The 12,894-nt window shown below is 40.2% G+C and overlaps 2 protein-coding genes across 3 annotated transcripts in view; one reads left to right on the plus strand and one right to left on the minus strand.

Moving 5' to 3' along the window:
* Positions 1-9,771, plus strand: part of RHPN2 (rhophilin Rho GTPase binding protein 2) — a 25,053-nt gene extending 15,282 nt beyond the window's left edge. The window contains exons 5-15 of one of the 2 annotated variants that reach the window (XM_072346764.1): positions 17-94; positions 595-719; positions 1,651-1,817; positions 2,561-2,748; positions 4,014-4,170; positions 4,642-4,761; positions 4,858-5,052; positions 5,688-5,764; positions 5,861-6,007; positions 6,821-6,976; positions 8,333-9,771. In XM_072346764.1, coding sequence (XP_072202865.1) covers positions 17-94; positions 595-719; positions 1,651-1,817; positions 2,561-2,748; positions 4,014-4,170; positions 4,642-4,761; positions 4,858-5,052; positions 5,688-5,764; positions 5,861-6,007; positions 6,821-6,976; positions 8,333-8,584 — 1,662 coding nt within the window. In that variant the 3' untranslated portion in view covers positions 8,585-9,771. The remainder of the gene's footprint in view (positions 1-16; positions 95-594; positions 720-1,650; positions 1,818-2,560; positions 2,749-4,013; positions 4,171-4,641; positions 4,762-4,857; positions 5,053-5,687; positions 5,765-5,860; positions 6,008-6,820; positions 6,977-8,332) is intronic. The other variant, XM_072346765.1, reaches the window with a different exon arrangement.
* The window catches only part of FAAP24 (FA core complex associated protein 24), a 27,575-nt gene extending 14,821 nt beyond the window's left edge, over positions 1-12,754 (minus strand). The window contains exons 1-6 of the mRNA XM_072346767.1: positions 12,726-12,754; positions 12,493-12,637; positions 11,901-12,040; positions 11,456-11,608; positions 9,815-10,922; positions 5,855-5,999 (exon numbers count right to left, since the gene is read on the minus strand). Of these exons, the coding sequence (XP_072202868.1) occupies positions 10,680-10,922; positions 11,456-11,608; positions 11,901-12,040; positions 12,493-12,604 (648 nt within the window). The 5' untranslated portion in view covers positions 12,605-12,637; positions 12,726-12,754 and the 3' untranslated portion in view covers positions 5,855-5,999; positions 9,815-10,679. The remainder of the gene's footprint in view (positions 1-5,854; positions 6,000-9,814; positions 10,923-11,455; positions 11,609-11,900; positions 12,041-12,492; positions 12,638-12,725) is intronic.
* Between the last annotated feature and the right edge of the window lie 140 nt (positions 12,755-12,894).

Consider the following 12,894-nt stretch of genomic DNA (forward strand, 5'->3'; position numbering starts at 1 on the left):
TTTATACCTTTTTTAGGACTTTATTCTGGAACACTATAGTGAAGACAGTTCAGAGTATGAAGATGAAATAGCAGATCTCATGGATCTGAGACAAGTAAGTTTATGTATGGCATCATGAGATTTCTGCCATGAGGCCTTTTAGTCTAAAGTTGTAAATGATAACATTTGTATAGAATCAGTGTATGTCACTGTTTTTTATAGCTTACCATATTCCTATTGACTTCATTTCTGAGATAGGGAACATGAATCTCCACTGCCCCACAGCTTTACAATCTTACAATGTCTCCAGTATTATACATACAATTTCTTTGTACCCTTCATAAAACACCTGCATTCCCTGTTTAATTAGCTCTGAGACTTGCCCAACAGGACCTTCTTTCCATAAAGATTATGCACTACTTCCGTGCAAAAGAAGGAAGAAAATAAAAACCTATTTGCAGTTCATCCCTGTGGCCCTAAGCTTCCTGTTGTCACATTGCCCACATTTCTGTGATACGCAGAAGTCCAGAGGAAGTGGAGCTTTATCCTTGGTATTTCAGTATTCATCCTGTAACTCCAGCCAGCGCACTGCATTCTGATTTGTTGTGTTTTAAGGCCTGCCGCACTCCTAGCCGAGATGAAGCTGGCATCGAGATGCTGATGAGCTATTTCCTTCAACTTGGTTTTATAGAAAACAGATTTTTCCCACCTACCAGGCACATGGGAGTGTTATTTACATGGTAAGTGTGGAGATCGTGTGTGTTTGTTTCCACACCCCCAGAACACCATTAATCTTTAACTGCCTTCAGTTTAATTTAAAGCATTTCAGTGTTTCTCCCCACCCTCATCCCACTGTTGTCACTGTTTGTTTTCGTTTTTAATATCAAGTGTAAACCTGACTACAGCGTAGCCCTTTTCACGCTGTGTTAAATTATGATCTGGGTTACAGGTTTACACAAGGGAAAAAAAACCACAATTTTGGACAACTGCACATATTTTGCTGGACTCTGAACTTTGTTGCATGAAGCAGATGGGGGTCAGACCTTCCTTCAGTTTGTTGGGTATCTGGGTCAGGAATGAGGAGTGACTTACTTTGTTATAGTGGAGCGTTTGCTAAATGTTTGCTACATTGATGAACAAGGATGGAGTCCTGAGCTCAGAGTTTTGATTTTTTTGATTGCAAATGGGAATAACTGCCATGCATCCAAAAAGAGCCATTAAATTCCCAGTCTAACTGCAAAAAGGAGCTTTGAAATACTTGTAGTACAGAGTCTGACAGTGCCAGTAGGTAATCTATGGCAACATTTAATAGTCATGCCTAATAAAAACTATGAGAACATAGCGAGCACATAGGAATAGTTCCCTAGTATGCTCTCAGCCCCTGAAAAGCTTTATAGGCACTTCATAATATGCTTCTGGAGAAATGTCTTCAGAAGCTTAAAAACCTTCTGAAAGTTAAGGCTCAGATACATTCTCTGTTTTGCTCTAGTCTGTGGCAATTAGATTGTCCTCAATAAACATAGTGGTATTTTTAGCCACCTTTTATTTGCACTGCAGCAGTGCAAATTAAGAATTACACTTGTTCTTTTGGAAAAACAGAGCAGAAGTGTCTGTAGCTCAGTGGACTCTGCGCATCTTAACACGTATTCTCATCATATAATTTTTCCAAAGGTATGATTCCTTCACAGGTGTTCCCGTATGTCAGCAAAATCTGCTGCTGGAAAAAGCTAGTATTTTATTCAATATTGGAGCCCTCTACACCCAGATTGGAACAAGATGCAATCGTCAGACCCAGACTGGACTTGAAAATGCTGTTGATGCTTTTCAGAGAGCTGCAGGTAGAGATACATAAAAACTAGGAAGAACGTTATGCAAATGTTCCTAATCTCAGCCTGACTTCCTGCTGACTTCTGCATTTCCCACTGATGTTTTTACACATAAAAGATGGAATGGGGAAATTTGAGAAGCCTATTAAAGGGCTGAGATGAAGCTTTAATTCAAAACCTGGAAATGCAGTTAAAACACGCTGATAAAGACAATGAATGCTGTGGTTAATGATTAATGAACTGTAGTTCAAAGGTCTGAGTAATAGCCCTGTTCCGTTTTGCTCATTCTTTGTTTCAGCTGCTTTAACCTCAGTGATGTTACACTGGACAAGAAACAGTTTTAAAGGATGATAAAAGGCTTAGAACTTAATTTTTCATATGGTCATTTCATAATTAATCTTTGTTGTCTGCTGAAACTTGCAATTCATTTCAGTTTGACTGCATATTTTCCATAGATTCCAGAGGCAAACTTGGAAAACAGTCTCTCTCTCAAGCAAAGAAAAATGTAAATTCCAATAAAGGGAATTGGGTGTAACTTCTGGTGCTCTCGTGAATTGTAATTCTGAGATCTGTGCATTTTATGGGAATACAAACCAAAATCAGTAGTCACTTTAATTTCTGCCTGCACCAAGAATTCCTTCAGATTGCTGTAGTTCAAAGTGAAAACGTACGTTTTCAGTCTTATAGTACATGCTGGAATTAAGATCTGTTCTTTCTGTTTTCGTAATGCCAACAAAACAATGCTGTCATTTCAGGAGTCCTAAACTACTTAAAGGAGACCTTTACTCACACACCAAGTTACGACATGAGCCCAGCTATGCTGAATGTGCTGGTGAAGATGATGCTCGCTCAAGCTCAAGAGTGTGCTTTTGAGCAGATCAGTCTCCCTGGAATACGCAACGAGTTTTTCACGCTAGTGAAGATGACACAGGAAGTTGCCAAGGTAAAATAAGAGACTTCATACTTAGTCTTTTAAAATAAGTATTTCCAATGCTGAGTTACTAGATAAAGCCTCTAGGAATGTTAACAGAATTTGTTAAACCTAAATGTTAACAACCGTTACTGAAAACCCAAAGTAGCAAGGGACAGCACTCAAGCTATATTGGAAATTGCAACCCTTCAGAAGATGAAAACGTGAATACCTGCAATTCAGTTATCATTACATTAGAATTAGGAGCTATTTTAAGTTGAATAAAAACATCTAAAGAACACTTGGAGAGCAAACCTGTCAAAGGATTTTTTAACAAGCTATTTACTGTATTGTTCTTTCAAACAGTACAGATCTTGTCCACAGTTCAACACGGAAGGGGGCAGGGTTGTTTGTGTGGTCCTTCCATTAAGTGCTGAGCACTCAACCTGTCTGCAATTTCCCGTCAGCTTGAGGCTATGCAAACTCAAGAAGCTAAAGTCCAAAAGAGTAACTAAATTGTACCTGGGGGAAGGAAGCAGAATCTGATTGGTAGGTGCAGGGCTGTCGTGGGACTTGTGTGAAATATGGAGTGGCGGGCCGTGCCTCAGAAGGTAGAATTCATTCTTGAGGTTGTTGACATCAAAATGTGGGTATGCCAACAGATCTGGATATGCTTTCTGAGCCAGATATAAAAATGGTTCTATACTACCTAATGTGGGCAAGGCCTTTCCTACCAACCTCGCAAAGCTGCCCCGACTTACTTCTAGAGTAGTTGAGTAGCAGGGAGAGATTTTGGGATTCAATTAAAGCAACATCTACTGCTGGAAAAGCTATTTCCATAAAGGATAAAAAGGAACCAAGGATCATAGCTCAGATTTAACTTGACCATACAAAATTAAGAGTAGATGCGACTCCACAGTTTGAGAAGCAAAGTGCAAATCTAGCGAAGTAATTGACGTGTTTAACTTTCTTAGCTGGATTAACATGATGAGATTTATTCACAAATTAAATAACTGTTTGTCATATGACCTTTTTGTGAAGCCATATCGATCAACTAACTTAGTCCATCTGTTCTTGTACAGAATCGATTCATGTTTTCCTGTGAGGAAAGAAATCAGAGGTGGAATTTCATTTTTTTTTAAGACTTTGTTTCAGTCCTTGTACTTGCAGCTTTCTCTTTTTCCCGTCTTTGATGAGATGCATGTGGAATTGTCTTAAGGCTTAATAAAATATCCTTTAGTTGAGCTCCTAGTAAGTAATGTTAACTTCTCATACTTAAATTATATGCTTTGTTCTAGGTGGGAGAGGTTTACATGATGGTTAACACTGCAGTGACTCAGGAACCAGTCAAAGAGAATATCCCGTATTCCTGGTCTAAACTGGTACAGATAAAAGCAGACCATTACAGAGCTCTGGCACATTACTTCCTTGCCACCATTCTGTGTGACCATGAAAGTAAGAATGATTGATTTGTCATATATTCATATAAAGAATACCAACAAACGTATAAACTATTATAATTTCATCTATGAATAAGACGAGGAACCTGGAACTTGTTGATTTCAATCTGTTATTTTGTGGTCATTTCTTGTTCAGATATGAGCCAGACTTCTTTGTCCTTCACAAAAGGATGGAAGATTCAATAAGCAAACTTTTGCATAAACAGAAGATATATTTATATCCATAAATCCATTATGTGCTACTAAGTTGTTTAATTCTTGTGATTCTGTTCTGACATATAAGCATTTCTTGCATACTGATAAAACTTACACGAGCTCTAAAAACTTGAAATTCACATCACTAATATACCTGTAAAAATATTTGACCAGATTTGCAAAGAAAGTAGTGGCTACTGCACAACAGTAGACCTGAGAGCAGAGTATGAAGAGGTGTTCAGTGGCTAACATTCTGTATCAACTATTGTAGTGCAGTCCAGTGATGATGAAGATCAGCAGGAGAAAGCCTTATCTCAGCTCTATGACTACGTGCCAGAAGGTGTGATGATTCTCACCATTTTAAAGGACAAAGTTCAGAGAAAACAACTAGGTAACTGCCAATTTCACCCGGCTCGTGCATATAAGATATAAATAATCTTTTTATTGCCTCTGTGGAAGGCAGCTCAGTTTCTGTTCTTTCTTTCAGGGAAGGCTCATTTACGCAAAGCCATTGTTTACCACGAGGAAGCTCTCAGAGTCTGCGGCTTGTGCAAAAAACTTCGAAACATTGAAGTTCTTCTGGAGGTTCTGACAGCTGCACATAAGCGCTCACTTCTCAAATATGCCCAGCAGGAGACAGAAGATGACTTTCTCAGTCTAATCCAGGCTCCAGATATTCTTCGTAAGTATCCACAGATAGAAATAAAGGTATCTAAACAAGTGTCTCGTGATGATCCCTATCAAGGGACCAATAGAATAATCTTTGGATCACACTAAGAAATCCAGGAAAGACTTGAAAGAAAAAAAGAGAGGGCAGATAATGGATGTGTGTGAAGGAGGTGAAAAAAGATGGTGTTAGAAGATGAATTAAGACCTACCAGCAATGGTAGCAGTAGTGTGCTTATATTACCTGTTGTGGCATGAAATATTTGCATAAAGGATCAGATAAGTACTTTCATGGGGATGTGACTTTATTATATGTTTTCTCTTAACTATTTAAATATAATCAGATGTTTACTTACCTGATTCTGTGATCACATGTATGTGATACACATACACATGTATGCATATGCACATAAAGAGAACAACATCATAGTTTTGTTGGTGAGGATTATTTTAAACGTTCTGTATTGATACTATGATTTTTGAAGGTATTTTTAAAGGTGATTTTCTTGCATATTTCCACAAAAATGAGTTCTTCTATAGTCTAGTAAGAATTTAAGATAAATTTCTAACTAGCCTGGAACACAAGAGAAAGAAATTTATGTCTTAACTAATACTGGAGAGAAAATGAATGTGCTTTTCTTTTTGTTTTAGCTAAAACAGAGCATAAAGTAGAAATGGTTGCTCCTCAGTTCTCCAAGCTGAAAGTTAAAGACTTTTTTCACAGACTGGTATGTAAAATGCTGATGCCCACCAACCTCGTTTATACATTATATGTGAACATTAGACAATATAGCACTGCATGCTTACTGCTGTGTTACCTGCAGGGCCCGCTGTCAGTGTTCTCAGCCAAGCAGAGATGGACGGCTCCACGTACTATTCATTGCCACTGTGAATCGGGAGAGCTGGGATTCAGCCTTAAAGGAGGCTCACCAGTACAGATTCATTGTCTTGATCCATCTTGTTCTGCAGCAGTAAGTAGATGGGTGCAGTGTTAATGATTTATCTTTAGACTCTAGCATTACAGTCTCTGAAAGTAATTTTAGCTTGTTCATATCAGTGCATGGAGTATTTACTGAGATCTAGTGGATGTCAGTGTAGTCAAGTCATACAATCTGAACACATCTTTAGTGCAGTATACATCTTGCTACAGAATCTATATCCCTGACATCACATTACACTGCTGTACATTTCTTCCATTGTTTTCACTAGATAGAAAGCCCCAAATATAAAAAAGCAGGCATGTTATTCCCCATCTAATTTGGGAAACCGGCAGAAATAAAGAAAAGTAGCTACTACAGTAAGGATGAGGCTCAGGATGTGCCCAAAGAGAAGGAACACTTTAATGGTTTTTGATGTGTTGTTTTGTGGAATGGAATAATAAAGCAACATACTGAGGTGGGTACAAAGCAAAGGCAGAAGCAACCATGTGATACAAAAAAGCTGAAAGAATAGAAATAAAAACTAGAGAACATGCATCACGGGAACGATAAGATTCCAAAAAACCCCACAGATTTAACTTAGGAGGAAAAAAAAGGTTGTAAAACTAGCCAAGAGCATTACCAAAATCACAGGTATCACAGTAACCACAAAATGTGCAATTTCGCTACTTGAAACATCTGCATCTTTTTATGCTAGTTAGAAGTTTTTGTTCCACATGTCTGGCTACACCGTGGTTTCATGGCTTCTGTGAGGGAAGTGCCTTCAGGGTGAATACTGTGTAATGGCAAGAAACATTTTACATCTTTGTCATTCCAGATACTAACTTGTGCAAAATTTTTTGACAGTCAGCGGGGCTAAAGGAAGGTGATTACATTGTCTCAGTTGGAGGAGTGGATTGCAAATGGCTCGGAGTGAACGAGGTACTGGAAAAATTCAGAAGCGTGGGAAAGCAGCCTATTGAGTTTGAGGTTATCAGCTGCCAGGATACAACAGCATCTATGGTACGTAATGAGGCAAATACATTTGTGGATGTGATATGTGAGGCTTTTTTTTTTCCCTGGCTTCAGTCCCTGCTTAATGTTTACTTTCACCTAGATAGCCCACTCTGCAAGTGAATAAGATAGTGCATTTATGCATCTGGTATGTTTTAAACAGTCCATTTCAAATCAGCTGGAACTTGCATCCTGACTTAGCAAGCTAAAGTGGAATCTGCGTGCGTAAGAATGGTTTGGGGCAGTGCTTTTTGTTGTTGGCAGCTTTACTTTTGTGCCTGTGTGTTACTGGAACTACCTGGATTAAATCTACCCTAGAATTCATATTGCAGTTGATTTTCCTTAACTTGTTGCAGGGAATTAAAAAAAGAAAAAATTACCATCCTGTTTGGCACAGGTAGAGCCACAATGAAACAATAATTGAGTGCAGTAGAGCATCCAAGTCTACATGCTCCTTCTCTATTTGCTGTTATCATAAATGACCGATATAATTTGTGGAAGAATTTACAGATTAATGTATGTTTTTTATCTTGGGGTATTTTAACTGTCTAGTCAGTTACAAAGCTGCCATAGAAACTTTAAACTAAGGAAATATGATCACAAGGTTAAAAAATGTTAAGCTCTACAAACATTATTTGTAATAAGGGAACATGCAGTTCAGCTAAATCCAGCGCTTCGTGCCTGTAGCATTCCCTGGCAAGCTTAGGCACTAGAACATTGTTGCCTTCAAAGTGATCAAGGTGCCTTCACTGCCACTGGATTTCCTTGTTTTAAATTCATTTTCCTTACTGGCCACAAGGAATTGCATACTTGTCATTCCAAGCTGCTGCAGGACACAAAAGGGCTACATTACAATCAGGCAAACCTAAGATAAGGCAGAGGGCTGTGCCTGCCAGATAACCCAAAAGAACACTCTACAGCAGCAGCTTGTTGTAATAGCTGCAATCAGCATGGGGTTTGTTCACCATTTACCAAAAACCCTAAAGACTTTCTGGGCTCAAGGGACAACAAGGACTCGCCTTGAGGGATTTGTGCAAGAACTGCATGCCCAAGTGTTGTAGAGAGGTTGCTGTTTATGTCCTGCAGCACTTACTGGCTTTTAGCATAACTAACTGTAACAGCACCACCACTGTAAAGGGACTTGTGAATCTTTTAGATGTGCACAGTATGCCCCTTCAGTCTGCAAGGGCAAAATACCAGAAATCCCCACGCTCTGAAGGACTTTGTGTTCTGTACTAATTAATTAGCACAGAATGCTTGCTGTAGTCTGCCTTGGAAAACTGTTTGCACAGTAATCTTTTGTTGTCTTCAAATTGTTGACCCATTTTCAGTGACTGGTGCTTATAATTCTTCTCTTTCCTACAGCACAGCAAGAGTGCCACTTACTCTGTGGGAATGCAGAAGACATACTCCCTCATCTGTTTAGCCATGGAAGAGAACAAGACCGATCAGGCCAAGAAAGCCCCACTCAAACTGCCTTTTCTAAGCTGGGGAACTAAAAACAGACAGAAGGCTGCAAGCACCCTCTGCCTTCCTACAGCTGTGGCTGGAAGTTCTCAGGTTAAGAAAAAGCTTTCTCCCTTCACGCTTCTGGGTACGGAAAGTTCATTGTACTGAATCTTCTGAAGGAGCTGTTAACGTGAAGTTTTTTCTTCTAAATTTATATAAAACACATTGATCAATGTTATCTTTATCTATACACATGCATAACTTCAGACAATGCCACTGACTTCACTGACGACGAAGATCAGAGTTCGGCAGAAACTAGAACTTGAGTCAGATTTGAAGGTTAGAACAGGATGGTTTGGGGGAGATAAAGTAACGGTTTGTTGATGAAATGCCTTGCATGGAGACAGGATTCCTTTGGAATTTCAAAAGACATTATCCATCCCCAGTTTTTATAACTATTGTAGATGGGAGTTATTTATTACAAACTTGATGCTGCATGCAAAACAGGGAACACAGCGAAGGATGATTTAGCTGTCAAAATGCAGAGTTCATAATGAGCTGCTTAACACTACTTCAGAGAATTCTCTTAAAGGACAAAGGAGAGAGGAAGCTGTTAGAGAAAACAGCTTTATGCAGAGGGCGGTCTAACAATTGTTTTTATGCATAAATGTTCTCTGAGAGCACGAGGTATATTCTGTGGAATAGCTGGGATAACTTGGGGAGAGAATTAGAAGGCTCAGAAGTCGTACAGTCTTTTAAACTACAAAGGACTTTGACTCTTCTCTTTTTTGGATCTAGGTTACGCATGCATTATTAAAAACAGGCTTTATTCCAAACTTGAAATTATTTAACCTAGTTACAGTCTGATCTGCAGTTCATTACTCGTTAAAATTGAAAGCTGTGGAACGAATCTCAAAACACATTTTCTAGTATGTTGATCAAGAATATGTAAGTTGTAGTGACACTTTTAAAACATGAGGGAGAAAGTACTTAGAAATCACCATTATCATGGCAGGTAAGAAACTGATATGAAATCTTCTACTTCTTGGAACAGCTCATGAGCGTGTATTGACAAGGAGATAAAACTCTGAGTATTTCTGTTAAGTTCTGCTATTTTATGAAACTAATTGAAAGTTGCTAACACTTTAGTGTTAGTTCATGTCGCTGTCTACAGAGTAGATATTTGCTGTTTGATACTCCAAACTTAGGGGAAAGCTTGTGTCTGGGTATAAACTTCAAAGGTGTCATGTCTAGTTTCTTTAATAATAGGTGTAAATATGTTAATGACTTATTTAAGAATAAAAATCAGATGCTGCCATTGGGTAGTGGCTCTTTGATTTTACCGCTGATTGGAAAACAAAACATGTTACACGTTTTCACTATTCACTGTTTACATACCTCTCCAGGTTTCTGTAACACTCCTTTCAAGGGAAGTATCTCCATCCCTTAGGATTAGCTGCGTAGTTAACTGCCTTCCCCTTCCCACCATCACTGGTCCCTGAGGAAACATGGGGGTAGGGGTCTTCAAGCACAAGTTCGGGCTTTAAGTGCCATACAAATACGTATTTACCATTTTCTGACAGCTATTTAATTTTACAGGGAGCGGTAGGCAATAGCTAACGAAATAAATACCCATTTCATAGGAAATTAAGACTAAAGCACTTTCATCATACACTTCTAATCATATAGAATATGCAAGGCTATTTAAAAATCCTATAAAATCGAGGTTTGCCATAGATTAATTCTTCCACCTTTAATGTTATTAGTACTAGTTTTTACTACTAGAGTTGAAATTCATTTGGTGTACTGAGCAAGGTGGTCATTGGAAGTAGTACAAAACGTACCTTGGAGTTTGCCTTGCAGTATCAATAGCCACATGTTTTGGGTGTGAAATCCAGTCTCCATAGCTGTATTTTCTTTGCAACTTATGATTAATATATGGTAATTGCTATATTTAATATTAAAATTAACCATCCCAATTGATATACAAAAGCATTAATATCTAAAATCTTAGTTTATTTGATATAAAGGAATAAGTTTGGTAACATCCTGTGGAATGAAAAAGGAACTAAGAAAACAAGTTAGCGTAGTCAGAGATGTATTCTGAGAGCACTAAACACAAAGTGGTGTTTGAAAAGCCCTGCTGTACAGACATGGGAAATAAGCAAGCTGTGGTAACTAGCACCAAGTGCTGCATTGCCTTGCTGGTTGTGATGTGAAGTAATTACTGTACTCAGCTGTGTTTCTCAGCAGCTTTAAAAGGTCAGGAACCCAAAAACGTGTGAATTTGTTGTGCCACCGTTTGTCCAACTACTGGCTCGAGTTCTTTGACAGATGCGTTACAAATCTGGTGGATGCTTCCAAACTGTTGCAGTAGAAGCACAGCTTTCGTTTTCCCAACTCCTGGGATTTGTTGCACTGTCCGAAACATTGACGCCTCTGCCAGTTGTGAGCACTGCTTACGGAGAAAGGGGTTACTGGTGTGATCCTTACTTTGTTCACGGACCTGGAGCAAAACAAAACCATAAGCAACACCGAACGCCCTCTACTGGAGCTCTGTTTTTTTGTTTCAGTGCATACCCACAAAGCCTTACCAGGAAACCCAATGGTTTCTTAACTTAAACCATGAATTTGAGGTGTGACTTGGTCCACTGTTTGATGCAATCAGAGAAAGAATAAAGTAAAACGAGAAACAACCTCAGATATTTCCCCAGCCTGGCACAGAGCAAGAGAAAAATAAAAACACAAGTTGGTTTTGCCAGACAAGCATGGATTTCCTGGTGCCATCCAGTGGCACCTCAGTGCTACATCACATACAAAAAGTTCAGTATCGGCTTCTTCCATTTCCTTCCTCTGCCTCCTGCTGAACTGCGCTACCTGTCAGCTGATTTCTTTTCCTTATGTTCAACCCAAATGTTGGGCTTTAAGATCACACATTTTTTTTTTTTTTCCCCCAAAAACAAGTGATGATTGAGTGGAAAACAGGTAATTCTCTTCCCATAATTCATTAAGTCTCTCTCCACTAACATAAGAACTTACAATCTGAGTAATAAGTTGAGAAGCTTCTTCTTGGTTTGCCACAGGAAGCAACACCATTCCAAGTTGCAGCACAACGAGCTTTTGCACTGCTGAGAAGTACTGCGCACTTATTGGAGTCTTCTCAACAATCACAATTCCACCAAGGCTGCTGGCCTGTATGGAAGGGAGGGAGGGGGAAAAAGACCTTGTTAGTAACAAGCTGATGAAACGCAGCACAGAGCCAGCCTGTCAAATGTGAGTTAGATAAAAGCAAATCAGAAGAATGAAAGTTGCAGAAGCTGCACTGAAGGTAAATAAAGCGTTGTTACAGCGATGTGCAATTTGTCAGCTTCTGGGTGGAAATACTACAGATTTTAGATCCACCAGAAATAAAAAAAATAGTGTTTTCAGAAGCACGGAATATGCAAGCTGCAATTGGAAACTTCTCTCCTTATGTGGTACTTACATTCCTAAACCGAACCAATCTCCGCTTGAATTCGTCCCCTGCAACCAAATCCGCTTCAGAAATATATAAAACACAGATTCTGTTGGAAAGATGGAAATCCACGAGTCCCAAACCATCTTCAAAGATGAGTTTAGTTTTCCCTTAAGAGAAAAAAAACACAGTAAAGACACGTGTAAGCACTTAACCGTACGGCTCTTCTAATGCACCAATAATGCTGTTGTGTCGGCTATCAAATTCATTCTGACAGTCATTCTCTTCAAGCAACACCAGCACAAGGAAGCTAAACTGATACCTGTGGCAATGTCAATTAACTGCGGATTCCAGGCGGCTTCTTGACACGCTGCAGCCTTACAAACCCCACAGCCTCACAGCCCCCACAGCCTCACAGCCCCCACAGCCTCTCGCGCTGCCGTTCCTCAGCCGAGCGGGCAGCCCAAACCCGCAGCTGCTGAGCAGCAGCAGTACAAATACAGCAGAACCTTTATAATACAGCCACGAAGTGTTTCATCTCGGCCAGGTGCGGCTGCAGCCGGAACGAAGCGCACTGCAGGCGGTTCAGTGAGGAACGGCAGGCCTGCTTTGTCGCTCTCACCTTGCAGCCTGCGGGCTATCTCGGACCCCCTCCACTTCTCGTTCCCCACCACATGTCCGTAAGGGACAATGACGGATCCCGCTGCCGCAGGGAGGCTTCCTTTCGCCGTCATCGGACCTCCCTCGCCTCCGTTCGCAGTTACAGTCTGTTTTAACAACACGGAAGAGATTTTAGAGCTCTACAGGTCAATAAAGCCCGCGGCAGCGTCCCGCTCTGTGGGGGAAAGGCCCCACCTCCTGCAGCAGCAGCAAACCGGCCGCCTCGCAGCGCGCGCCTGATTGACAGCGCCGTCCGCAAACAAGGAGGCAAAGCTCCACTGCCGAGAGCGAATGAGGAGGCCGCAGGGGGCGGGACTTGCTGCTGGCAGGTTGCTACGGCCGCAGTAAGGCGCGTGCTGATTGG

The sequence above is a fragment of the Excalfactoria chinensis genome, chromosome 11, assembly GCF_039878825.1.
Source record: "Excalfactoria chinensis isolate bCotChi1 chromosome 11, bCotChi1.hap2, whole genome shotgun sequence".
In the NCBI taxonomy this organism is placed as follows: Eukaryota; Metazoa; Chordata; class Aves; order Galliformes; family Phasianidae; genus Excalfactoria; species Excalfactoria chinensis.